The sequence below is a fragment of the Erythrolamprus reginae genome, chromosome Z, assembly GCF_031021105.1.
Source record: "Erythrolamprus reginae isolate rEryReg1 chromosome Z, rEryReg1.hap1, whole genome shotgun sequence".
NCBI lineage: Eukaryota > Metazoa > Chordata > Lepidosauria > Squamata > Dipsadidae > Erythrolamprus > Erythrolamprus reginae.
In genome coordinates this window covers 23,833,715-23,861,697 of record NC_091963.1, presented here as the reverse complement: position 1 = coordinate 23,861,697, position 27,983 = coordinate 23,833,715, and the positions used below count along the sequence as shown (strand labels likewise).

General features: G+C 41.5%; 2 protein-coding genes across 2 annotated transcripts in view; both read left to right on the top strand.

Annotated features, from left to right (window-relative positions):
- ACBD5 (acyl-CoA binding domain containing 5) overlaps nucleotides 1-27,983 on the top strand; it is a 222,317-nt gene that overhangs the window by 136,481 nt on the left and 57,853 nt on the right. The window lies entirely within an intron of this gene.
- RAB18 (RAB18, member RAS oncogene family) lies at nucleotides 56-27,488 on the top strand. The gene is made up of 7 exons (XM_070728809.1): nucleotides 56-296; nucleotides 5,119-5,174; nucleotides 16,994-17,055; nucleotides 17,944-18,016; nucleotides 21,638-21,756; nucleotides 21,887-21,953; nucleotides 26,377-27,488. Exons 1-7 carry the CDS (start codon nucleotides 229-231, stop codon nucleotides 26,547-26,549), a joined length of 618 nt encoding a protein of 205 aa, XP_070584910.1. The 5' UTR covers nucleotides 56-228; the 3' UTR covers nucleotides 26,550-27,488.

The window sequence follows — 27,983 nt, the reverse complement described above, 5'->3', positions numbered from 1 at the left end:
CCTGCGCTACCGGAGCTTCCCCCCACTTCCCGACCGACAGGCGAACCAAGGACCCAAGAGAAGGGGCGGGGTCATGACCGAGAGGCGGAAGGGGTCCTCGACGCCTGCGCACACGGCAAGACTTCGGCGTCGCCAAAGGGGCGGCTCCCGAGGGGGCGCATGCGCAGAAGACGTGGCAGCTGGCGTAGAGAACTGTTGTGTGCTGTCTGAGTGTCGTCAGTGGCCAGGATGGACGAGGATATTTTGACCACGCTGAAGATCCTGATCATCGGCGAAAGCGGCGTTGGCAAGTCCAGGTGAGCCCTTTCTTCATCGCTCGGGTCAGTTTCGGCCTTTCCTCCCAACGCCCCACCCCGCCTGGGCCCAGCCCGGGCGCCCCTTCGAGCCAAAAGGGCGTTGTTCTCTGGGCGGTGGTGGGGAGTCATGGAGAGCTTCCTGCCCGGAGACTGTTTATATTTACCGGCCAGAAAAGTCCTCCATGTTTTGGGGTGGGGGCTCTGCTCTTCACAGGATTCTTCGTTGGGGTTGGAGGGGAGGGGGTGGGGTTCCTCGTGGAAATTGGGGGAAGGGGAGATCTGAGAGCCGCGAGCGACCCCCGACTCTCTTGTCACCTGTGGCTCTCAGAATGTGTGTCGCACTCTGCGAATGCTCAGAGGCCCCGCGCTTCTCGGCCTCCCTCCATTCTGCTTGACAGCCGGCTGGAATAGCAACAGTCTTTTAGGCTTATGTACCGCTTTACAACCCTCCCTAAGCGGTTTTACAGAGAGTCAGAATAATACTGGGTCCTCATTTTACCGACCTTTGGAAGGATGGGAAGGATGAGTCAACCTTGAGCCTACTGAGATTCGATCTGCCAAACTGCTGGCAGGCGATGACCAGCAGAAAATAGTTTGCAGTACAAATAACCTTTGCCTCGCTTGGGATGTGCTTCTTCTTTCAATACCCTTGGTTTTGTTATTACTTCTGGTGGAGTCATACCTATAGTATTATGACATGGCTTAGCTTTACTGCTACGAGCAATTTTTTTAAAAAAAGGAAAATAAAGCAAGAATGAAAAACAAGATGTCATAATAATATCATTGGTATTTAGCGTTTAGACTTATATATTGTTTCACAATGCTCTTACAGTCCTCCAAGTGGTTTACAGAGCTTCAGCATATTGCCCCCAAGAAACTGGGTCCTCAATTTACCGACCTTTGGAAGGATGGAAGGCTGAGTCAACCTTGAGCCTACTGAGATTCGATCTGCCAAACTGCTGACAGCCAGTGATCAGCAGAAAGGAGCTTGCAGTACTGCACTCTAACCACTGCACCATGGAGGCTCTATTCTAGAGGTTCAGCTTCTACAAGGCTGAACTTAAACCATCTAGTTGGGATGAAAGATGACAGCTCACAATTTTTTTGGGAGGTGGGAAGGGTGCATTTCCTGTAAGGTTGTTCTTGCCTGACTTCACAGAGGTCTTGCTTTTGGGGAGGATAAAGGTGGGGGAGAGAAAAGGGGGTTGGCCCTTTGCCCCTGTCTGCCATGCTCAGTCCATGGTACTTGCACGTGACTGGTGGATTCTTGGATTGCTTACAATAACCTTTGCCTTGCTTGGGATGTGCTTCTTCTTTCAAACCCCTTGGTGTTGTTATTAATTGTGGTGGAGTCATATCTGATACTGGTATGACATGGTTTAGCTTTACTGCAAATTTTTAAAAGGAAAATATCAGCCAGAAATGTAAAACAAGATGTCATAATAGCATTAGCATTTAGCATTCAGACTTATATACCACTTCACAGTGCTTTACAGCCCTCTCTAAGCTGTTTACAGAGAGTCAGCCAATTGCTCCCAACAATCTGGGTCTTCATTTTACTGACTTTAAAAGGATGGAAGTCTGAGTCAACCTGGAGCCTACTAAGATTTGATCTCCCAGACTGTTGGCAGCCATGATCAGCAGAAGTAGCTTGCCCTACTGCACTCTAACCACTGCACCACAAAGGCTTGTGGTGGTGGTGGTGGTGGTGGTGGTAGTGGTGTGAGTGAGGGGTATGAATTCCAGCAGTTAAAGATAATTTTGTGGTTCTTTAATTTAAATGGTCACCCGTGGTGAGGTAATAGCACTTAGTTGCTAACATTGTTAAAATATAAAAGAGAGAGGGGGGGAACATCATTAGCTAGAATGTAAACAGATCCACCCATAACAATTAACATAGTCAATGCATTAGCTCAGCCCCACCTCCTGACCCCCAGGCTTGGTGAAAGAACCAGTTTTTAAAAAGTTCTTCAGAAGGCCTTGTTCTGAAGCTATGATAAACTTCATAACTAATTTATCCAATGTTTGTAATAAGTTGAATTATGATTTAAGATGTTTTGCTTATTACTATTTGCTAGGCCTTTGGAAGTACTATATGTTGGGGTGGTGTTGGCTATATGATAAAATAGTCTGTAATACCTAAACCTGCAATTCAGAAATTACACAAGTGAAAGAAAGTTTTGGGGGGTACATGCAAACTTGTGTATACATGCAAACTTTTGTGTGTGTGTGTGTGTGTGTGTGTGTGTGTACACACACACACACACACACACACACACACACACAGCTCCATTGCCTTTATATACAGTACTGTAATTTGTTGTAAGTGCTTTGCTAGCAGGCAGAATTTCAAAATACCTTTTTGCATTAGATCATCCCCAAGTATAAAACTATATTATATTTTGCAAGGTTTTGTTTTGTTTATCTGTAAATAAATAATGCAAGCCTCTAGGAAAGTAAGCTGAGACTGTTCTAGGGATAAAGTTAAGATGGTTTCTGGAATATTTAATTTTCTTAGCATGAAGGATAAGAGATAGGAAGGAGTGGGTTTTTTTTTAATGCAGAGTGTATTTACTTGAACATGAGATGGTATGTTGATAATAATTGAACAAGTAGAACATGATCTCTTTTTTTGTTCTCCTGTGGCTGAAACCTTTATATTTTACTACAGTAGACTTCCAGTGAAATAGGTAACATGGTGTTCCTAAAAGGTTTTAAGCAACAACTCATCTAATCCTTACTTGTTTGTTATGCTGATTTATAGTCTAAAAAACCATCACTGAATTGCCTATCCCTGGAACAACCAGACCTGTAAATGCCTGTTATTCAACACTTCTTTGTGTAGCTGCCCTTCAAGATTGATTTACCATATTTTTCAGGGTGTAAGATGTACCTAGATTTTAGAGGTGGAAAACAAAGAAAAAAGTATTCTGAACCAAGTGGTGTAGTAATATATTATTTAATAAAATACTACGGTAGTGTAGCAGAAAACTTTTTGACAAACTTCAAACTTGACTGGTTGGACTTCAACTCCCAGAATTCCTTCTCCAGGTTTGCTAGATAGGGTAATTATAAGGCAAAAACATCCCTGTTTTTGTGAAAAATGGGACTGTTTTTCGCCTGTTTTTTTCCACAAAAATTTGGTGGACAAAGGCTTGGGAAGCCTGCAAGGAGCTTTTGGGTGCTGGGGGGATGGCAAAAATTATTCTGTTTTGGGGAAAAAATGGTCATTTTGCATTCATTTTTTTCACAAAAATGGAGACATTTTTGCCTTTCCCAGTCCCCAGGAGCTCTCTGCAGACTCCCCTTTGCCCAACCCATTTTTGTGAAAAGAAACGGGCCATTTTTTCCATTCTTCAGCACCCTCTGTTCAAAATGGGATGTCGTGGGCGGAGCTTTAGGACATCCAAAATGGCTGTATTTGATGTATAAGACGCGCCAACACTTCCACCCTCTTTTATGGGGGGAAAAGTTGTATCTTATACTCTGAAAAATACGCTACATAATCTGCACATCCTTTGGTATAGTGAGGTTGTAGGGGTTTTTAAGGCTGTTGAAAGAGTTTACAACTTGGATCACAAGATAGGTTTCCCAAATCACTGGGAATGTATTATTTCTATTCCATGAATATCTGTGGATATTGTGTTCCCATATATATACTGTTGACATCTTAAATCTTAACATTCAAGTACTGATGTAGCTACTGTCTGATAAATAGACAGTGAAGTTGTTTTAAAATAAGTGGGTTTAAGCTGAACCAGGCCATAACAGTAGTAGAGTTAAAGCAAAGCTCTTTCTCTACTTAAAAAATATATAGAAGTGATGGTGAACCTATGGCACGGGTGTCACAGGTGGCATGTGGAGCCGTTGCCCTAGCTCAGCTCCAGCACGTATGTGTGCACTGGCCAGCTGATTTTTGGCTGGCATGGAGGCTTTGGGAGAGCATTTTCGGCTTCCAGAGAGCCTCCGCGGGGGATGGAGGAGGGCGTTGTTACCCTCACCAGGTTCCAGGGAAGTTTCTGGAGCCTGGAGAAGGTGAAAATCGGGCCTATGGGGCCCACCGGAAGTTGGGAAACAGACTGTTTCTGGCCTCCAGAGGGCCTCCAGGGGAGCAGGGGAGGCCATTTTTGACCTCCCCAGGTATTAAATTATGGCTGTGGGCACTCTCACAGGAACGACAGTGTATACGCACGCGCTTTCGGCACCTGAGGGAAAAAGGGTTCGCCATCACTGATATATAGGTTGAAGTGTAAGAAATCATGCTTCTTTTTTAGATTGATAAACACATCTTAAATGCAGAGGATGTACTGTGTGTACAATTGCAAAACAACCATTTTGATACCTGCAGCCAATCATAAAAGGATCACAATAGGGCAGGCTGATGAGATTGTCTTAAGGACATGTTTACCTCATTTTTTTCTATACGCTTGCCCCCCCTTTTTTTTGGGGGGGGAGTAGAAGTACTCCCAAACAGAATACTGGCTATAGTCATCTGATACATTTTTTTCAAGTAATGGCAATGGGGGTGGGGTCCATTATGGAAAGGAAAGATTATTTACAATGTACTAATTTACTATTTTCTTTTAATTTTTCAAACCTGTAATATCAATAAGGATGGCCTGGCTCCAGATGGAGAGTTTTACAGGGGAACTGTCTGTAAGGACATTGGACCCTAGTTTTTGAAGATACTCTAGATTGAAGAAGAAAATGTTCTTCGCATAAAACTACAACTGCTTAATAGAGTTTTGAATTGGTAATGAATATTTTCAGCAGAATTTGTAAAACCTAATTTATTTCTCCTCCTCTCTTTTTCTTTATACAGCCTTTTGTTACGGTTTACAGATAACACATTTGATCCAGAACTTGCAGCAACCATTGGTAAGCTTGTATTGATTTGTATAGTTTGTATAGTTTGAATAGGAAGCAGTGCTAACATTCTGTTGCTTAATTAAAATAGAATCTTTATAATTGAGAAAGCTCATCCTAATCAAAGTATAAGTGCAAAACAATATTGATTAGCCCCATTGGGTTACAAATTCCATTATGTTTAGACGTCTTACAAAATTTAATTCTTCTAACAGAATAAAGAAATTAGACATGAAATTTCTGCTCTACCATGTAGTTATTAATACACTTCTCTGTTTACAGTGAGAGTTGGCCCTTGAATATATTCGTATTATTTGAAATACTTGGATATACCATTGTATCCAATTTTAATTATACCTTGAATAAACCCTCAAAAAATATCAGATTTGATCTAAAACAAGTTCAATTAATTTTGATGTGTCTCTTCTTTGATGTGTCAATTCTTAAACCATTAAGCTTGTTCCAAAATATCATGCTATAATTGTACTCAAGCCTTCACTTTGCATATTATGTTGGTTGAATAGTGCTTGTTTTTTCTTTTGCATTCTTTGTTTATTGTATGTTATTTGTATATACATTAAATATATTGTTTTATGTTGTGTTGTAAACTTTTTGCATCCTAAAGAAAGCAAAAATTCAACAACCCCAAAATAAAGACAAAATCTAATCCTTGATTTGTTTATACGAACCAGCTGTGCCTATTTGTCTTTTAAGAGGTTTTAAGTATATAGTCTGATGCTCTGGAAAGTTGGAAGGGATATCTTATAATATGCTTCACAGAAAGCTGACATAATGAAGCATGGTAAGAATTTGGTGAAGTATGTACTAATCAGAGAATTCTCCTAAGTTTGTATTATATAAATAAAAAGAATTGATTTCTGTTTGGCTTTCAACCTGTTGCTATGATTATTTAAATTCAACTAATACGTTAAAAGATTTCACGAATTGTATAAATTCTTCCAAAGCGTTAAACATGTATAAGACACTTCTTTCTGTATTATTAAGCTACAGAATGACTTGGCGTATTTTTTGGAGTATAAGACACACATTAGTTTTTGGGAGGAAAATAGGGAAAAGAATCTGCTTAACAGGTATTCATCTAGCTAGCGTCCTTAGCCAATACATTATTTTATCCCCTGATTAGGGCTTTAAAATAAACAAGTTCAATTAATTTTGATGTGTCTCTTCTTTGATGTGTCAATTCTTAAACCATTAAGCTTGTTCCAAAATATCATGCAAAAGAATGCAAAAGAAAAAACAAGCACTATTCAACCAACATAATATGCAAAGTGAAGGCTTGAGTACAATTACAGCATGATATTTTGGAACAAGCTTAATGGTTTAAGAATTGACACATCAAAGAAGAGACACATCAAAATTAATTGAACTTGTTTATTTTAAAGCCCTAATCGGGATAAAATAATGTATTGGCTACATTAGAATAACAGTGAAAGAGCTTGCAGTAAGAACTGGGAATATCATTAGCATGTGGAAAGAAACATTCAGAACAAGTAGGGCAATTGAAAAAACCCTGCAAAGACTTATGGCTTGGGAAACATTCTTCACAGAGAGTAACATGAAAGAGCTTGCAAGCCGGTAAGAGCTGGGAACATTGTTAGTACCTGGTTAGGGCTGGAAAAAAACATCCGGAGCAAGTAAAGCAATGTAAAAAAAAAAACACCTTACAAAAACGATTTGGAAAATATTCTTTGCAGAGTAACAATGAAAAAGCTTGCAAGCAGGTAAGAGCTGGGAATATCATTAGCACCTGGTTAGGGCTGGAAAGAAACATTTGGAGCAAGTTATAGCAATGAAAAAACCCTGCAAAGACTTAGGGCTTGGAAAACATTCTTCTCAGAGAAATAATGAAAGAGCCTGCAAGGTAAGAGCTGGGAAGATTGTTAGCAGCTAGTTAGGGCTAAGGATGGGGGAAACACCCTACATTCAGAGTATAAGACACACCCAAATTATTAGCCTCTTAGGGAGGAAAACTCCAAAAATACGGTATGTGTACATGCATGAAAAACATAGACCAGAGCACATCAGCAGGGCAATTATATAAAAACTGGATGTCTACTTTTAATGATTTGAAGGGAGCTATTTCACTTGCATTCACATATATTAAAAAGCACCATTTTTGAGTATTATGTAGCTCTGCTATTTTGGGGGCTTTTATCTTAATTATTTGCATAGTAATAAGAGATTTTATATATTGTTGGGACTTTAATGTTTACTTTTTTGATGATGAATACATTAATATACAAAACAGACCAATTTCCCCCCCTATTCTTATTATTGAAAAAAAATGTTATCATTAACTAAAGTCCTCTTTACCAGGATGAGCTTTCCTGCCTAGTTCCATAATTTTAAGCTATTATATATTTTTACTATAATTTTATTTTATTTGATGCCTTCAGATTAATATTGACTCCTACAGTAGCAATTTTCCGAGCAGTTTCTTTGATAATATTTCAAAAGCGGTTTTCCCTTGCCTTCTTTGTAGTGCGCCCAAGTTCACTGCAACTGGCTTCATACTAAAAATTAGACTGGAATTCATGGTCTCCTGATTTCTAGCCTGGTAGTTTAATCACTACATTAAATTGTCCCCTTTATGCTTCTTTATTGAAACTCTAATGTGGTTAATATTTGAATGTAGTTAACTAATGAAAATTGTACTATGGATTTTATTTTTTTCGGGTATAAATTTTTTATTGTTCTTCCTACCTTGCAGAGATTCCAATTTACATACCTCAAATTAAAATGTAATACAATACAATATCAAAGGCCAATTCCTTAGTCAGATTAAACAATTTTTTTCAAATTATTCATCCAATTATTTTCTGGTACATATCATTCATCCTGTGCTACCTCCTTTCCAAATGCTATCATCTGGATTTTAGATAATGTTCTTCGCTTTCATTTATATTTAAAGTGCTATAGCTATCTAAATTTCTCTTGGCTATTTGCTGTTTTTCTTAACTATGCCATTGTGTTTCTTAGAAAACACATTCCTACTTTCATTTTTAAAAAAAAAACAAAAACCTCATTTTATCATAACTGCCCTTAACAATAGAAAATATCCAAATTTACGACTCTTTAAAAGCCCAGGAAGTTAAGAGAAAAAAATATAAAAATAAAGAAAGAATAAAAGAGATAAGAAAAGAAAATAGAAGAGCGGAAAAGAATAGGAAAAGAAAAAATGCTATTCATATTATATCTTAATCCATACATAGGAAGAAGGGTTGTTATTAGAAATTTTAAAATACATTCCCATCTCAATTCATTTATTCCACTTCTTTCATTACAGTGATCCCTCGATCATCGCGAGGGTTCCGTTCCAGGACCCCACGCGATGATCGATTTTTCGCGAAGTAGCGGTGCAGAAGTAAAAACACCATCTGCACATGCGCAGATGGTGTTTTTACTTCCACCGCCCTTCGCCCGCCCACCCCGTTGCTCGCGCCTGGGGTTTCCCCGCGCGCCCGCCGCCCGCCCACGCCATTGCTGGGGCCGCTTCCCAGCTGGGAAGCGAAGCTGGGGTCCCCGCGCGCGCGCCCGCCCACGCTACGAGCGGCATTTCACCTTCCCTCCCAGGCAAAAAGATGCCGGCATTCTGGGTTGATGGGGTCGGACTTCCCAGGCGGAAGGCGTGCCCCTCTCCCCGCATCTTTTTGCCTGGGAGGGAAAGTGAAATGCCGCTCGTAGCAGCTGCTAGAGCCGCCGGCATTTCACTTTCCCTCCCAGGCAAAAAGATGCCGGGGAGAGGGGCACGCCTTCCGCCTGGGAAGTCCGGCCCCATCATCCCAGAATGCCGGCATCTTTTTGCCTGGGAGGGAAAGTGAAATGCCGGTGGCTCTAGCAGCTGCTACGAGCGGCATTTCACTTTCCCTCCCAGGCAAAAAGATGCCGGGGAGAGGGGCACGCCTTCCGCCTGGGAAGTCCGGCCCCATCAGCCCATAATGCCGGCATCTTTTTGCCTGGGAGAGAAAGTGAAATGCCGCTCGTAGCAGCTGCTACGAGCAGCATTTCACTTTCCCTCCCAGGCAAAAAGATGCCGGGGAGAGGGGCACGCCTTCCGCCTGGGAAGTCCGGCCCCATCATCCCAGAATGCCGGCATCTTTTTGCCTGGGAGGCAAAGTGAAATGCCGGCGGCTCTAGCAGCTGCTACGAGCGGCATTTCACTTTCCCTCCCAGGCAAAAAGATGCCGGGGAGAGGGGCACGCCTTCCGCCTGGGAAGTCCGGCCCCATCAGCCCATAATGCCGGCATCTTTTTGCCTGGGAGGGAAAGTGAAATGCTGCTTGTAGCAGCTGCTAGAGCCGCCGGCATTTCACTTTCACTTCCACCCCCTAGCCAAACGGCTTTTTTCGTGTTTAGCGCTCGAACGCCGTGCTAAACAGGAAAAAAGCCGTTTGGCTAAGGGGTGGATTCTTGCTTCTTAACCGGGAACAGTTGCCCCCTCTCCCAAAGCGATGTTCCAAAGCGGTCTCTGGGAAGCGACCAAGGGAAAGGCAGTCGCCTGCTTTTCCTTCAGCTCTAAAGAAGCGGCAACTGCCCTGCCTCCCCCCAGCCGGTTAACTTGAAGCGCTCGGTTAACCGGCTGGGGGGAGGCAGGGCAGTTGCCGCTTCTTTAGAGCTGAAGGAAAAGCAGGCGACTGCCTTTCCCTTGGTCGCTTCCCGGAGACCGCTTTGGAACATTGCTTTGGTTGTTCCTGCCTCTCCTGCAGCGGAGAGAAGCGGCAAATGGCCAGCCCTTCCCCCAACCGCTTCCCCGCATGCTTTGGATGCACCTGCCTTTCTTACAGCGAAGACAGGCGGCACCTTCCCGAAGCGCTCGGTGAAGCCGCTGGGGGAAGGGCTGGGCCATTTGCCGCTTCTCTCTGCTGCAGGAGAGGCAGGAACAACCAAAGCAATGTTCCAAAGCGGTCTCCGGGAAGCGACCAAGGGAAAGGCAGTCGCCTGCTTTTCCTTCAGCTCTAAAGAAGCGGCAACTGCCCTGCCTCCCCCCAGCCGGTTAACTTGAAGCGCTCGGTTAACCGGCTGGGGGAAGGCAGGGCAGTTGCCGCTTCTTTAGAGCTGAAGGAAAAGCAGACAACTGCCTTTCCCTCGGTCGCTTCCCGGAGACCGCTTTGGAACATCGCTTTGGGAGAGGGGGCAACTGCTCCCGGTTAAGAAGCAAGAATCCACCCCCTAGCCAAATGGCTTTTTTCCTGTTTAGCACGGCGTTCGAGCGCTAAACACGAAAAAAGCCGTTTGGCTAGGGGGTGGATTCTTGCTTCTTAACTGGGAGCAGTTGCCCCCTCTCCCAAAGCGATGTTCCAAAGTGGTCTCCGGGAAGCGACCGAGGGAAAGGCAGTTGTCTGCTTTTCCTTCAGCTGGAAAGAGGAGGCAAATGCCCTGCCTTCCCCCAGCCGGTTAATCGAGCGCTTCAAGTTAACCGGCTGGGGGAGTAGCCCCCGCCTGGCTCCCTTCAGCCCCCCGGGGTCAAGCGGGCGGGGGGCGGCCGGGACCTCGCCTGTCTCCGCCGCCCGCATCGCCCCTCCGACGGGCCGGCCTCCCCCGCCCGCCTCTGCTGCAGCCACCGCCGCCTCCCCGACTGGCATAAAAGGGCCCCGCCCGCCCCGCCCGCCCCGCCCCAAAGTTTACCTTGCGGCGGGATTCAAAGTGCTGGGGTGGGGGGTGTCACTTCGCCGCTCGTGTCCTGGCTAAACCGGGCGGCAGGAGACAGGCTTTGAGTTTTTAGCTGCGGGGAGAGAAGTAGGACTTTCCTAACTCCCTCCCCCCGCAGCCAAAACTCAAAGCCTGTCTCTTTTTTTTCTTGCGGCGAGCCCAAGCCGTTCCCCTCTCGACCGCAGCCGAGCTTCCCTCGGCCCCCTTTGGCCCCGTCGCCTCCTCCCCGCCTGCCTTTCCTCGCCAAGCGCACGAAAAAAAAGAGAGAAGGCTTCTACCAGAAGCCGGGGACGGCGGGCAGGGGCATGAAGGATCTCTTGCGGGGGAAAAGCCGCTAGCCAGCTTTCGGAGCTCCTCCGCCATCACCCGCTTCTGGTAGAAGCCTTCTCTCTTTTTTTTCGTGCGCTTGGCGAGGAAAGGCAGGCGGGGAGGAGGCGACGGGGCCAAAGGGGGCCGAGGGAAGCTTGGCTGCGGTCGAGAGAGAAACGGCTTGGGCTCGCCGCAAGAAAAAAAAGAGACAGGCTTTTAGTTTTGGCTGCGGGGGGAGGGAATCCCGCCGCAAGGTAAGCTTCGGGGCGGGGCGGGCGGGGCCCTTTTGTGCCAGTCGGGGAGGCGGTGGCGGCTGCAGCAGAGGCGGGCGGGGGAGGCCGGCCCGCCGGAGGGGCGATGCGGGCGGCGGAGACAGGCGAGGTCCCGGCCGCCCCCCGCCCACTTGGCCCCAGACCGGTGCAGCAGGAAAGGGACGGAGAAGGCTCACTGGCAGCCCTTGCCCATCGCCGCGCCTTCGCTTCCCCCCCTCCCCCGCTGGATCCGGCAGCGTGCTGAGGGGAATTGCCGCGGACTGGAGGCAGTGAGGCAGACCGGCTCCGAGGCGAGCGGCCGGAGCTGCGCCCTCCTTCGCCCGCCAGGTGAGGCGAAGGCGAGGGGCGCGCGGCTGCAGCGAGGAGCCGAAGATCCGGGCGGGGAAGACCCAGGGAAGGTTCCTTCGTCCGCCTAGCAGCTGATCTGCTCGGCAGCGCAGCACCAGCACCAGCGAGGAGCCGAAGATCTTCGGCTCCTCGCTGCTGCTGCGCTGCCGAGCAGATCAGCTGCTAGGCGGCCGCTCGAGAGCAAGAGGGGGAGAGATAGAGAAAGAGAGAGAAGGAAAGAAAGAGATGAGAGAGGGAGGAAGAGAGTGTGAGAGAGGAAGAAGCAACATAGAGAAAGAGGGGGAAGACCCAGGGAAGCCTCTGCCCGGCGGGGAAACTCCACCATCTACGCATGCGTGGAAGGGCACGCATGCGCAGATGGTGGAGTTTACTTCCGGGTTGAAAACTCGCGAAATAGCCCTTTCGCGATACTTGAGGACGCGAAACTCGAGGGTTCACTGTATATCAATATGTCATTTATACTTTAACAAATCAAAATAAATATAAATTGTTATTGCTCCATTATTTTATGCAAAAAGTATCCATTAAAAAAAAAGAATCAAAGTATTAATATTCTTCCCTAATGTAGATATTTTCCACTGCCGTTCTTAGTATGATAATCTTCCCTAATCTATAAACCCTGCTGCCACTCCCAGCGTAATAATCTTCCCTAATCTATGTGTCACTGTCATATCAATGCAATAATCTTCCCTATTCTAATTATTTTCACTGCTAAATGCAATGCCATAATCTTCCCTAATCTACCGTATATACTTGAGTATAAGCCGACCCGAGTATAAGCCGAGGCACCAGTTTTTGCCACAAAAACCTGGGAAAACGTATTGACCCGAGGTTAGAAAATGCAGTGGTTATTGGTAACTTATAAAAATGGAAACCAATAAAATTACATTAATCGAGACATCAGTAGATTAAATGTTTTAGAATATTTATTTTAAAGAAAACCAGTAAACTAGCTCTGGAAATTTAAAAGAGGGTAAACAAAAGCAATCTGGCATTAACAATAAATTAAAAAGTAAAAAAAGTAGCTCAATCAGCAACCAAGCTAAAAGCTAAGAGTTAAAATCCTTCAAAACTGGATTCCTCCTCATCAACTATATGTCCATCATCAACTCCCAGAATTCTTGCACCAGCCATGCTACCTCAGGAGTGGGAGTTGAAGTCTACAAGCCTTAATCTTGCCAGGTTTGAAGACCCTTGCTTAAATCAAACTTCCATATGATAAATATTCAGATTTGGCTGTTACTTCCTGTTGCTGTCCTTCCTGTTTTATTTTGCCGTTGTTCTTTGTTTATAGAAGAAAGGAAAGATAAGAATTCCAAAACAAAAGTTAAAAATTCCAAATTCCAGAAGGTGAATTTCAAAGAGAACCAATTAGATAGTTGAAAATAATCCAAGTGATGGGCAATTTCGCTATTTTAGAAGCTTTCGCTGAAATGCCACGTTGCACAGTTAGCTGCCTTCTTCAATCTCAGGTCATTTTAACTCCGTCCAGCAACCAAGCGAGAAACAAAGGTCTAAAATCCCAATCAGGCAATCTCTGCTTACCATCATAGACAGAAAATTTCTCCTTCCCTTTTGCAATTAAGTACTGTACCTCCAATTTTCTTCCAGATGGAATCATTTGGCTATCCTCCCTGGCAATGGGTAGTCTCTACAGCTTTGTCAGAACAGGCATGGTTGCCTGTCCGGCTTCATCACAGCTGGTGCAAGACGAGCCAGTTTGCCCAGTGGGGCATGCCAGCCCCTGCCAGGCCACTGGCAGCGTCCCAAGTGCCACTCTCCCTGCAGGAGAGATCCGGTCTGGTCCAAAAGGACCAGAACCCCCGGGCAATGGGACTTGGGGACATTTCCCAGGAGAGAGGGAAATATCCCGGTGCTGCAGTCACGAGACCCCGCCCCCCTTCCCCCTACTATGTATTTTAGAATAAATTAGAATCTTTTCAAATCTGTTATAATTCTGTTTCAAATCTGTTATAATATTTTACAATATTCATGTTTAGTGAAAATACATGATTCCAAATTAAGTTATAGATTTTAAGATGCAAATTGATGAATTTTAAGTACAAAAGGAGAAAGAGGAGATCTGATTCAGATCAGGGAGAAAGTTATATTTTGAAGAGGATTTTTCCTAGTGGGTCTGTCACTGTAATTGAATTAATTGGATTAAGGCAGTGTTTCCCAACCGGTGTGCCGCGAGACATGGTCAGGTGTGCCGCGAGGCGGAGGCCAGCAAAGGTTGTTTTGAAAGTCGGCCCCCTCGCGCTCATGGCTTCTCGCTAATAGCGGCGGGCAATAGCCGGGGGAGGGGCGGCTTCTGCAAGTGGGAGCTCCAGGGCTGAGGCTTCCACTTGTGGCTGTCCCCGCCCGATCCGTCCTTCTCTCCGGCTTTCTTGGGGCGCGGCTCCTCCCACAGCTGTGGCTGCAGCGGCGCTGGCGATCCGTCCGCTAGCCGCTCCGAGCGCTGTGGGAACGCCCACCCCTCTGACAGTCCTGCTCGGTCTTCTCGGCCACCTACATGCTGCGGGAAGCCCGGGAAAACAAAGCAGAGCGCCCAGGCCAGGCAGAAGAATGCCGCCGCCTTGCTATCCCGCTTCTCTCTGGCCATGCGGTTGCAGAAGCAAGCTCTCCCCCCTCACACGCACAATTTCGGCTGGGCAGGGGGCGAAGCCGACCCCCCAGCTGCCGGCGAAGGAGGCTCACTCGAGCCTCAGAAAGGAGGCGGATTCAGGCAAAGAGCCCGGTGCAACGGGCGCAGCGTTGGAAAGCGAGCGGGCGGTGGGGGCGCTTCGCTTCTGCCTTCTTCAGGCGCTTTTTTTAGGCTCCGCGTCCGGCGAGTTTCTGCCTTGCCTTGCCTACTTAACGCGGCGGGAGAGATGCTAATTCCCATCCCAAACAGTCCATCTTTTCCCTCAGGAGTGGGTGGCCGTTTTGTCCCTGGCACCATGTCAGCAGCATCAGGAGGACAACAGATGACTAATCCCGCCAGAGAACAAGAGAGAGAAAGCATGAGAGAGAAAGAAAATAAGAGAGAGAACGAGAGAGAGCAAAAGAGAGAGAGAGGTGCTTCTTGAAGCATATTGTAAAAAGCACCCAAATAATAAGAAAACCCCCCCAGCCCACACCTGTTTTTGAAAAGAATAAAAGAGGAAAAAAACCCAGCCCTCAACTGGTTTTGGAAATGGTTCGAGTGTGTATACACACACACACACGTATAAAGGGGGGAGAGAGACAGGGATGGAAAAAGAGGAGAAGTGAGAGGGAGAAGGAATGAGTGAAAAAGGGAGGAAGAGAGAGAAATGAGAAACATGAGAGAGAAAAGGGGGAAAGACAGAAGTACCCAGAAATGGTATAAATTTGAGGAGGGATGATTGATGATTGACTGTATTTATAAGAGGATGTTACATGGGATTGTATATATGAGGGGGTTATTTATGTATGTATGTGTGTGTGTGTGTGTGTGTGTGTGTGTGTGTGTTTGTTTGTTTGTTTGTTTGTTTGTTTATTTATTTATTTATTTATTAGATTTGTGTCATTTTGGTTGGTGGTGTGCCCCAGGATTTTGTAAATGTAAAAAATGTGCCGCGGCTCAAAAAAGGTTGAAAATCACTGGATTAAGGAACACTGTAATCTTAACATCTAACAATGATATTAAACAGGAGGAAAAACATATTTTTGTAAACTCAATTTGATTTTCTACATTTTTAAGTATTAAAGTGAATATTTCTGAAACAATGTAAACAGATCATTTAAAATTTACTTGCATATCACTTAACAATACAGAGCTAATAGTACATTTAACATTTTGAGTGGTGTCATTTTATTACATTTAACTCAGAATGACTCAGGGTGTTGTACAGTTAAAAGCATAAAAATATAATTTTAAAAAATATACTTCAATAAAAGGAGCAAAGTAAGACAACATAAAATGAGTTAAGGATTATAAGATGTCAGAAATAAGATAGGTCCCAAACGTCTGCAATATTAAACTCGAAAAGAGGTAGAGTTATTTAAGTCACCAGTTGGTGGAGGAATCTCATCACAATCTCATGGCAGAAGAGAGTGATTCAACTCTTAGAAGAAAGATTGGGGAACTTAGAATGGATAAATTAATCATAACTCCAGGACATATAATGTATAATACACCATTGTATTTTGCCTATGGCTTTTGCTTTCAACCCCTTAACATTGGGTTAACTTGCAGAGCCCTGGCAGGAATAGGGATTGTATATACATGTGCCACAGGGAGGCAAAGTGCAAGCGGAGGATGGGGGCTTGAAGAGAGAGATTGCTGGGGCTTCCCCAACTGTGGCCCAAGGCTTTCCTTGCAGTGCACTGGCCCGGAGGGCTCTGTCTCAGGACAGGTACAGGACGTCCAGGGCTGGATTAGGCCAGGGAGTAGTGGAAGAAAGAGCTATCCGTAAAGGTAAGGGTAGGGAAAAGATTTGCGTTTGTGAAAGCTTTGGCATCGGAATGCTAAAAGGTCGAGGAGTCCAAATATTAAGGGGAGAGCGGTTTTGGAGATTGTACTAATGTTCTGTTACCTTACTCCATAATGCTTCTAGTAAAAGTGTTTAACACACACCCTGACTGTCCACAGTAAGTAATATACATTTACAAAAAGACTATTTACTTGAGTGCAGACCTAGTGTATATTTTGCACGAGACAAATGGTGTATAAAGAGCTATTTCCCCCCCTATAATTGTACTGGTTTTATTTTCTCAGTCATTTTTACAGAGTTCATAAAATGAATGGGCCTCATTTTGTTAGATTCTTTTTAATGAATGAATTATGCAGCTACAGAATTGGTTGTTTGATACCTGAGCCATAAGTTCATCAAGCAGCTTCTTACGAAATTACAAAAAAGAAGTAGCAGAAGTTAAAAGCAACGTGAATCCCACAAATCATAGATTGTATCTCATGTTACTTGCCTTTCTTGTGTTCCCTCTTGCAACTAAAGATTTTCCCCATGTGGAAATGGTGTTTGTAAAAATGCTACCCCTCTTTAGTGCTGAATTTCTTTAAAAAATTGTGTTTAGTATTGAGTATTATTTGTAATATGTGTTAAAGTACCATTAAAACACTAGTCTATTTTATCAAATTATTCCATAATAATAGATTAATAAAAACATGAGATCACGTTCGGAATTGTTGCATAACCAATTATCTTTCATTCAGCATTTTTCCTACCTCTCAATATCGTGTTTGAAACAACATTGTGCTCTTGTGTTTTAGGTGTTGATTTCAAAGTAAAAACAATCTCGGTTGATGGAAATAAGGCTAAACTTGCAATCTGGGTAAGTCAATAATAAAATATAAGATTCCATTAGCTTATGTCAAAAATTACTAACTAAATATTTATTAATTAAATTTATTTATTTATAAAATTTGTATGCTACCACACCTGAAGGACAATATATATTGTCAGTTAATAGCAATACCTGTAAGTAATAGTTTGTCTTATTTTGGTAAGTGAGATTTCAAAATACTGTTGAATGAGGCAAGTAGGGATGCCTGCTTCAGCCAGAGCAGATCTGTGCTTTGGCTGTTTCTTGGCCCAGAAGCCGAACAAGACTTGACCTGGGCTGTGACAACAGTTGGATGAGGAATTAGATGCACAGCTACCACTCATTGTTCACCCTCTACATTCAGAGTTTTACTTCCTTCTTCCTTTTTAGTCAGGCAATCTCTACTGCCTAACCATAGTCAGCAATCTGCTGGCTTACTGCTGGATATCGCTCTTCTGTTGCATTTTGAGACTTTTACCCTAAAGGATTATCTTAATAATTTGGCAGATTTGTAGATTTATTATTAGAAATTGATATGACCTCTATGGCATGGACTGATTTTCCCCCGAAACTAATCTGGTTTGCTTGGAATAACTCTTCTTCCACACATAGAATTTAGTGTTGGTGAGCCACCAGGTGTTTCGATTGTATATGAAACAGTCTGAGAAATTGCTCTTGAAGAGGCATAGATAAACTGGTTGAATAAAGTCAGAACCAGTGTTACGAGTTTAGGATAGAAGCTGGATTCTCATATTAACATCTAGATGACTGTAGTTCAAAGGTTATATGAACACCAGCTTTTTCATTAACATGTAGTTGACTGTAGTTCAAATGTTATATAAACACCAGCTTTTTTAAGCTGGTGAATATTTTTGAAATTTTTCTGAATTTTTTTAGGACACTGCAGGCCAAGAGCGATTCAGAACCCTAACACCCAGCTATTACAGAGGAGCACAAGGAGTTATATTGGGTAAACAAGTGACTACTCACTGCTTATCTAAAAATACTCTAATTTGTATTAAGACTTAAGTTTTTAACTCTTTTGCCTTGATGAAATTCTAGCAGAGTATCCATCAACTTTATGATATTTAGTTCTTAACACTGTCAAGTTATCAGGTAAATCAAGTTATTAAGAGTAGTAAACCAGTCATATAACAATTGGTAGAAGGTGATTCAGCTTATGTCTATATTTAAAACCAGAATTAGTCATAATTCTGTGGGTCATCACACTGATTTTGTTACCTTTTTTGTGGCAATCGCTAGGGGAACCCATTTTCCTTAATTTATTTTTTCGCAGGAAACTATAAGTAAAAACTGGAGATTATCAAAAACCACCAAAAACTATAGTGTATAACCACGGGATACTATGACTGGCTGTAAATGTGAGCTGGTTGCCAAGCAGATCATGTGACTTCCCCCCAGCATCCCTTTTTGTGTGGGGGAGTCTGAGGTTGGAACTTTGGAATTGTGTTGTAGATGCTTGAGAAAGCCCCTTTTTGGTATTTTTTTTTTTGTTTTTTCTCCACAATTTACATGTATATATCAATCCAGATACCTTAAAATATGTCAATAACATGCATATTTATACATTTAATTCCATCAATCAAAAATCAATGTCCTATTTTGCACCTATTTTTAACTCCTATTCACCAGTCTGTTTTCCTTCATTCCCTCCTTCTATTTCTATCTCCTCTTCCCATCTTCTTACTTTTTACCTTCCCTTCCTGCTTCCTTCCACTCCTCCTTCTGTCCCTTCATCTTTCTCCCACTTTACCTCTCTCTCAGTGCTGCTTATTCTAGTTCATCTCATATTTAACGGACTGATAATATATTCCATACATTTTTAAACTAGCGGTGCCTCTTCTAAAATCATTGTTTTCATATCTTTTTTGTATGTCTAACACTTTGTGTATATGTTACTAATCTAATGCTGCCTCTTCCAAACCTAGTTTTGTCTTCTGGGTTTGCCAATTAATTTTCATTTCCCCCCAAATTAAACACTTTGTACCTTAACTCTACAAAATATTTATTACCTTTCATGCTTCTTAATGCTAAGCCTTATTGCTCCCTCCCCTCTTAATATCTTTACTTATCATTTATTCCCCCTTCCCCTTAATTCTAACATTTCTAAATGTCCCGAATTCCTAATTTCTTTTTCTCTCTTATATCTCCCTATTTCTTGCTAAAATTTTCTCTATTTTAACCCATTCTCTATATTTCATCCAGTAATCCTTATAGTTACCCTTCCTTCTATTGATTGATAACTAAACTCCCCATAATAAAAAATTCCAACAGTTGCTTAATTTTCTATAAAGACCTTATAATAATATTAATTATTTGTTATTAAAATATTTTCTCATTGCAACAGTTTACATAATTTAAAATGGAAACTGATTATTAAAACTAAATCCTATCAGTGTTGTATTAAGTTCATGAATTATCCAAATCTTATATTTAAACAAATCTTGTATATAAAAATAATGATTATTCAGATTATATGTTTTTCCAACATCTGACACACTTTCATTCTTTCTTGTTCTCTCATAGTACTAATACTGTATTTAATTCACTTAAATCAAAAATCAAAAATTTAATTTAATGCCACCAAACATTTTTCGATCTGATATAAAATTGTTAACCTATTAAAAAAAACCTTTTAATGAATTAATTGTAGTAATTATTTTTACCAAATAATAAATAATTAATATTCTTATCACAATTAGATATAATACAATAGTTCCAAAAAAAGAAAAATTTCTATGACATCCATTTTCTTTTAATTTTTCAACTATTCCATTCTTGTAAATGCATCTTCCCCACCCCATTTTCTTGGCTGCTTCTTTCGCTTTCTTTTACTATTGTACCAACAACTTCTATTCCCCCAAACTCCTTTTCTCCTTTTAAAACGTATTATTTGTGTAGGTTTACCCTCAATTCCTCTTAATCTTTTCTCCCTGCATCCCCCTCTTCTTGGTTCTTTTGTAATCATTCCAGTGTAATCATTATAAATCCCAATATAATCATCAACCTGTCCTTTATTTTCAGTATCTTTTTCCTTTTTGTCGCTTCAGTTCCCTTTATAATCATCCATTTGTTCTTTCTTTTTAGATCTCTTTATTCTATTCTTGTTCTTCATCATCTTCCTTTCCATTTCTTGCCAATATTATTTGTACATGTTCATTGTAATCCAACTATTTTTCTATTTCCTTCCCATCTCCAATCTCCTTAAAGTATCTTTTTAGTCTTCACCAAAGTATTTAAGAAGTCCAACCAGCTCCTCACAGTCGCACATTTCTATCTCGTCAAAATCACACCATACAAACTCTTTTCTCTCCCGTTAAATTTTAACTTTCTTCTTCTAGAGCTTTAATTCAGTCAAACACTCACCAGCTTTTGCACTTTCCCCTCTCTCTCCAGCACGCTTCAGTCTTATTCCCCAGATGACTCACAATCTCTTCATTCAATCTGTCCGTTTGTGGCCGCCACAGCCAATGACGACAATGGTTGTCTTCCACAGCTGCCGGCTGAGAGGCTGGTGTCAGTTCCTTTGGGGGGGGGGGGTTGCACACACTCCCAACCCACCAACAGGTGTCTCTCTTTGTCCTCTTTCCCCCTGGGAGGTTCTGATCTGGTACTGACTTGTACTGGGTCTCTAGGCGGCTGGGATTTGGGGTTCCCCTGCGGAGCGTGGGGAACTGCAGGTCGCTGCGGCGATGGCCACGCCCCTTTCCGGGAAGTTCTTTTTAACTTTGAACGTTTGCTAAGATACCAGTTGTTATGGATTACTTGTACTTCACAATGCATTGTTCCTGATTCTGTTCTTCGTCCTCAACCTGAGGTGGTTCTTTCCTGCAAACTCAATTGCTTGACTTGAGGGTGGTATAAATTCTTTCCAGCAAATTCCTTGCTCAGAATTCCTTTCTAATGATGGATGATGAATTATTGCTTGTCTGATTGCTATATACATTTAATCTGAAGCTACATAATATATAGATACTTTATGTAGCAAGAAAGGCATTGCTGGAACTGCATACCATTTGTATCGTATATTTTTCAGAATTGATATTTGGGGGATTTGTGTTCCTCTAGGAATAGTTCTATTGGGAAGAAAATGTTAGCTTGGTATAAACAATCATTGTAAAATCAATCTCCTTTCATTTTCTGACTTCTTGATTTGCTGATATTGTAAAAATATAACAAGGAAATAGAGATGGAATATCTCTCTATTAGCAAGTGTATTTGTGTAAGACAGTTTCTACTTATGGCTTCATGAGGTTTGGTTATTAACTACCTTTTAGCTTTCCTCACCGAGACCCAGCAGTTCTTAGGAGCTTAGATTTGCAATTTAAACTCATAACAAAACTGATTTAGTAGAGTTTGAAGTATTAATATAAAATAAAATCCTTTGGTATAACCATTTAGTTCAATTTATATAGCTTTGAGTAATGGTTATCTAGATGTTGGTAATGTAATAATTTAAACCATCTTAAACAGAAAAGAAAGGCAGTGATGTAGTTTGAATTTGAAAATGATTGACAATGTTCACATACTTGAATTGTTATGGTAATAACCAAGCCAATTTTCATTTCAGTTTATGATGTCACAAGAAGAGACACATTTACTAAACTAGACAATTGGTTAACTGAATTGGAAACATACTGCACAAGATACGACCTGGTTAAAATGCTAGTTGGAAACAAAATAGATAAGGTAAATCAATTTAAAATTATCAGTGGCATATAAACTGTGTGTGTGTATGTGAGAGAGAGAGAGAGAGAGAGAAAGAGAGAGAGAGAAAGAAAGAAAAGAAAGATCATTTAATTGTTCTGTTTTTTTATAGGAAAATAGAGAAGTTGACAGAAATGAAGGTCTTAAGTTTGCCCGAAAACATTCCATGTTGTTTATAGGTAAGTTCTTGAAATGAACTATATATGGTAAAGCAATTTGTTATCAGAATCCAGTTCTTACACTGCTATCATGGCTGATTTTTTTAATTATCATTTTATACAAAAATGATATACTAGAAGACTATATAAATTAATAGATTAAACATATATAAGCCCCATGGTATTCAGAAAAGATTCAGATATAATTTCAATATTCTTATAGCAGGATGCGTGATCCTACTGTCTCTTCCAGGCACAGACATTTCCTTTCTTCTGATAAAACAATAAGTAATCTGTTTCTATTCCAAAGAACATTAGACCATGTTGATTACAGTTTAATTAAATGATATGGATAATTTTCATAAGGTTGAAATTGGATGGGAAAGAAAAGTATTATATGATTGTTGTGATTCCGCCTGAGGCTCCTCAGGGACCGGCTGGATCTCTGCCGGATCCATGTCCAGAGGAGGAGGACAGTGAACAGGAGGGGGAGGACCAGGCAGACGGGGGAGAGGAACGTCAGGAAGAGGAGGAGGGAGAGCAGCCTGAGACCCCGGGGCCTGGATTCATTGGATGAAGACGCACAGGCTATAATAGACATGAGGCAGCGACGTGCAGCTCAAAGACGGGGCCAATTAGAAAGGTATTTCCATCCCTGAATTGGCAACAGCTGGGTTTGGGTGTGGTTCTCCTCAGCAGGGTTGAAAAGGCAGGCCCGCCCTTACAGTCTTGTGGAGAGTTATCAACTGGGAGTCCTGTGACCTTGCTTCGATTCTTGGCGTCTCTGATCTTGGCTTGTGGCCTAGAAGTCTGGAAGACTTGGGGGAGGTGTGGGTTTTATTATCTCCAGCGTTGTTTTTGCCATCAAGAATCCTGTTTTATTGCCTGGCCTTCGTGAAACCTCTGTGAAGCTTCATAGTGTTCCTGTCTGTAAGACAAGTTTTTGTTACCTGTGTTTGCTTTGAAATATATAAACTGCCTTTGCTTTTTACCAGTGTGTCTGGATACTCTTTTTGGTTGGTGTTGGCGTCTGGGGGGACCCAGACAGAACAATGATAAAACATGGTAGAAGAATATAAAGCTTCTTATCATGACTTGCTGTGGGAATTTTGGGGCTAAAGTTGGTAGCTATTACAAAGCTATCCTGTAGTGCATATTTGTAACAGAATGCTTAAAGATAGTGATAACAGTAGAGGTAAGTCACTATCATCCTAAAATGGTTCAGTCACATGATTGACTCAATTTTATATTATTATTATTATTATTATTATTATTATTATTATTATTATTATTTGCGGCAACCATTAAGTGAGTGCAGCAGCCACCATGGTTCTGGGAGCTCGTGAAATGCTCCAGGGAATCAGTGGTTTGTTAGGGTTGGGGTCTTGCTGAAAACTCAGGGGAGGGGGAAAGATATTTGGCAAAACCATGATAAAAATATGGTCACATGATTACAAGATGCTGCAAATGACTGAAAATGCCACCGAGTTGTTGAATGTCCAAAGTTCAGTCATTTGACTGATGGGGCTGTTTTGACTATTGGAACTTCAAATCCAGATCAAATAGCCCTTCGCTAGGTCTGTTGTAATTTCAAATGGTCATAAGTTGAGAAGTACAGTCCTGAACTTAAAATTGAGCCCCAAATTTCTACTGACATTTGTTTCACCCCGTTTTACAACTTTTCTTGACACGGTTAAGTGAATCACTGCCGTTGATAGGTTTGTAACCTGATTGTTTAATGAAATGGGTTTCCCATTGACTTTGCTTGTCTGAAGTTCATGAAAGGGTGACATTGGGACATTACAACAGTCATAAATATGAGTCAGTTGCTAAGCACTTTGATCGTATGACTATGGGGATGCTGCAATGGTCATCAGAGTGATAAATGGTTGTAAATCGCTTTTTTCAGTGGCATTGTAACTATGAATGGTCATTAAATGCACTGTTGTAAGTTGATAACTATTTATTTATTTATTAGATTTGTATGCCGCCCCTCTCCGTAGACTAATTATTATTATTATTATTATTATTATTATTATTATTATTATTATTTATTAGATTCTATAGCAGTCTCCTGGTTTCATGCAGTATTTAGCTCTGATCATGCTTCTTACTGCTGCTACCGGTGCAATGTGCACACAGCTCCAGTGACCGGCATGCGCATCCCAGCGAGAGTTTGCTTCTGCGCATTCACAGGAAGCAAAATCTCATGAGGAAATGTTCGCGGGCATGAGATTTTGGCGATTGTTTGGTTTTGCGCTTACACAGAAGCAAAAAATCATTGAAAACTCTCATGCACATCCTCTAGCAAGATTTTTGCTTCCTGTACATGCGCAGAAGCAATATCTCGCCGGGACATGGCTGCCCGCCCCCGCTGGTCACCCGGAGCTGCACACGCATTGCTGGTTTTACTTCCGGTGCGCAGCATGTCCTGTACCAGCTAGCAACCCAATATTGATGCCTGTTCTTTAAAGTAATGAAAAGTAATCCCAGTGAAATGACAAAAAGGTTCACTCTTTGAAGTACTGACACTTTTCATGACTTTTATGTCCTTTTCTATAGCAAACATTTAAATTATTCTTTTGTCTGCCTAATTTATAAGTGTTTTCTAGTAGCCTGAAAATGGGCTCTCATGATGAATTAGAACAAAAACTAAATACATTCTACCGAAAGCATTTTTGTTCATGGTTTCACTTGCCTGCAGTTTCTGACTTAGTTTCACTGATACCTACTTAGAACTCTAAGTTGTAAATTAAACTCCCTGGGGCAGAATCTTGCTTTTCTCTTTTCAAGTGTCTTGCAAGTATAGATGAGTTTCACAAATAATCAGGAAAAGCCTGGAATGCATTACTAAGGAAAAAACTTGCCTTTTAGATTGTCCTCAAATATTTTCCTCCGCAGTACATATTCACTAGAGTGAAAATATAAAATTGTTTCCAATGAAGCCAAGTAGTCTAAGCTGAATATAATTCTAAATCCTCAGCAACATAGCAAATTAAGCTATGGCCATTGAAAACAGAAACCGTGATAACTATAGAAGTGATTAAATACCACTAATTTTCATAAATTTTAGCTTGGGGATATGTGTTAGGCTTAGGTGATAGAAAGAGCAGATTTTTGCTTTGTCATGAAATAAACCTGTCCCCCCAGATTGGTTTGTCAGGGTGTCTAGAAAACCTGGAAAATGGAATTATCAGGGAAATCAGCGGTTTTGGGGAAATATCAGGCAATTATCAGGGAATTCATGAAAAACGGAATAAATCGGGGGCGGGGAGAAACAAATTATTAAAATGTTTAAAAATCAGGGGAAAATGTAAAAACAAAAAGGATTGTGCTGCCTGTCAGAGTTAAGCAAAAATGAGCATAACTGTATCAACAACTTGCTTCCTCTGCTACCGACATTTCTCCATGACTTAGCCATTTGGTATGATGTCATCTACAACCGCGCCTTAACTAGATCGCAAGTTACAGGGAAATGTTTATTTATTTATTTATATATTTATTATTTAGATTTGTATGCCGCCCCTCTCCGCAGACTCGGGACAGCTCACAACAAGACACAGCAATCATGACAAATCCAAGTAATTTAAAAAATTTAAGAAGATTTAAAAAGAACCCCATTTACTAACAAACACACACACAAACATACCATGTATAAATTGAACATGCCCGGGGGAGGTGTTTCAGTTCCCCCATGCCTGACGGCAGAGGTGGGTTTTAAGGAGTTTACGGAAGGCAGGGAGAGTAGGGGCAGTTCTAATCTCCGGGGGGAGTTGGTTCCAGAGAGTCGGGGCCGCCACAGAGAAGGCTCTTCCCCTGGGACCCGCCAATCGACATTGTTTAGTTGACGGGACCCGGAGAAGGCCCACTCTGTGTGACCTAATCGGTCGCTGGGATTCGTGCGGCAGAAGGCGGTCTTGGAGATATTCTGGTCCAGTGCCATGAAGGGCTTTAAAGGTCATAACCAACACTTTGAATTGTGACCGGAAATTGATCGGCAGCCAATGCAGACTGCGGAGTGATGGTGAAACATGGGCATACCTAGGTAAGCCCATGACTGCTCTCGCAGCTGCATTCTGCATGATCTGAAGTTTCCGAACACTTTTCAAAGGTAGCCCCATGTAGAGAGCAGGGGAAATATGTTGGGGAAATATCAGGGAATTTCAAAATATTCTGCCTCCTGGGTACCCTGGTTTTTATGATCAGGATTTGTTGAGTTCCATGGTTTGGAAAAATACATTTGAGAAAAACACCCTCCCCAGATGTGTACTCAAAAAACTATATACGTTCCTCCAATACTGGTGCATTTCTTTTTATGTTGCAGGTTTGTAGGGTAACTTTAGTTTCATATTCTAGAAGCTGCAATAATGTACATGTACAATTAAGTCTTTTTTTTAACATTACCACAATTTCTTCTCTCTTCCCTACCTTCTCTCCCTTTTAGAGGCTAGTGCAAAAACATGTGACGGTGTGCAATGTGCTTTTGAAGAACTTGTTGAGAAAATAATTCAGACACCTGGACTGTGGGAAAGTGAAAGCCAAAACAGAGGTGTAAAGTTATCAAACGATGAAGAGGGTTATCGTGGTGCCTGTGGTGGCTACTGTTCTGTGTTATAAACTCTGTTAGGATTATTTACTTATTTAAGAGGTAGAAATATCCTCTGTACATAAACTCATATCTGCTATTTTAGGGACCTTGCAGTTTGCACATATTTGTGTAATATGGCAGAGAACATTTTCCTGGGAAAAACGTATCCTGCAGCTTTTCCAATGGAGAAATGCAGTGATAAGCATGCCAAAATTGCAACGTTCTGGGTTTTTTAAAAATATATATGTAGCGTCCCATTTTGCTAGGAACATGCACATTCATATTTCATAACTTTATCATGAATATTTGGAAAATTTTTATGTTGACTGTGTACTCTGACTGGTCTCTAACCCAAATCAGGATTAATTAAGGTACATCTCAAATGATGCAAGCAGATAGAAGTAAAACTTGCACTTCTTACTGGCAATTGGCTTTTCTTACCTGTTTAATAGCATGATGATACAATCTTTTTTTTTTAGTTATAATCGATACCTTTTTTAGCTTGTAACTTGTCTTGGGTGATTGAACTGCAAGGGAAGGAAAAGGATCACATTTTAAATGATCGCTGCAATAAATAGCCATTGGAGTTTTAACCTTCAAAAGCATGAAACAGTAATTTGCATCACAAAATTCATGATGCAGATCTGTGGGAAAATGCTTTTTGGTTAAGGGTTGCACAGTGTCACGTTGTGTAAATTACCTTGCCAAGTTTTAAATGTTTCTCTGTGTTACTAGTAATAATTTGGACTTATTAACCCAAAAACTATTGTGCTGTTTTGAAAGGTTTGAATTAAATGGCTGCTGCATTTGCAGCTTTTGGTTTTAAACCTTAATTGTTGAAAATCTCTCCTGGTTGTGTATGTCTGTGTAAAGAATATGCTGTTTTGTTGAGGTTTTGCTGTAACAAACAGCCTGTGGCTGGCTTGTTTCAGAGAACTTGTATTGTTAATAAAAACTTTTCAACAGTATTCTTCCCACCCACCCCTCTAATATCTTGCTCATGTATAGATGATTTTGCAAATCATAATGCCAGGACACTTTCCATAATACGCAATACTGGCATCTCCTTCTTATTAAAAACTAATAATCTAAGTAAGCAATTTAAAATACTGTGTAATTTCCTGTAAATACAGAAATCGACATGTTTATACTTTTTTGTACACTTTAGGTGCTGCAAACTATCGTTGATTTTTCAAAGGGCAGGCTGCTGTTTCTATCTGAATGCACTTCATTTATAATATTTCTGTTTTTACATTTTTAGGAAACCATGAAAGTTATTCCAATGAAAAAAAAATGCATTTAAAATAACTCTGAAAGTTTCAAATGCGTTGCACTACACATTATGTAATGCCACTGATTTTATCTCCTTTGAGATAATTTCCTGATTTTCCTTTGCTTAGTAAATTATAGATCAGCAAATGGCATGTTTCTTTGTTATACAGATGAAGGCAGAATGAAATTTT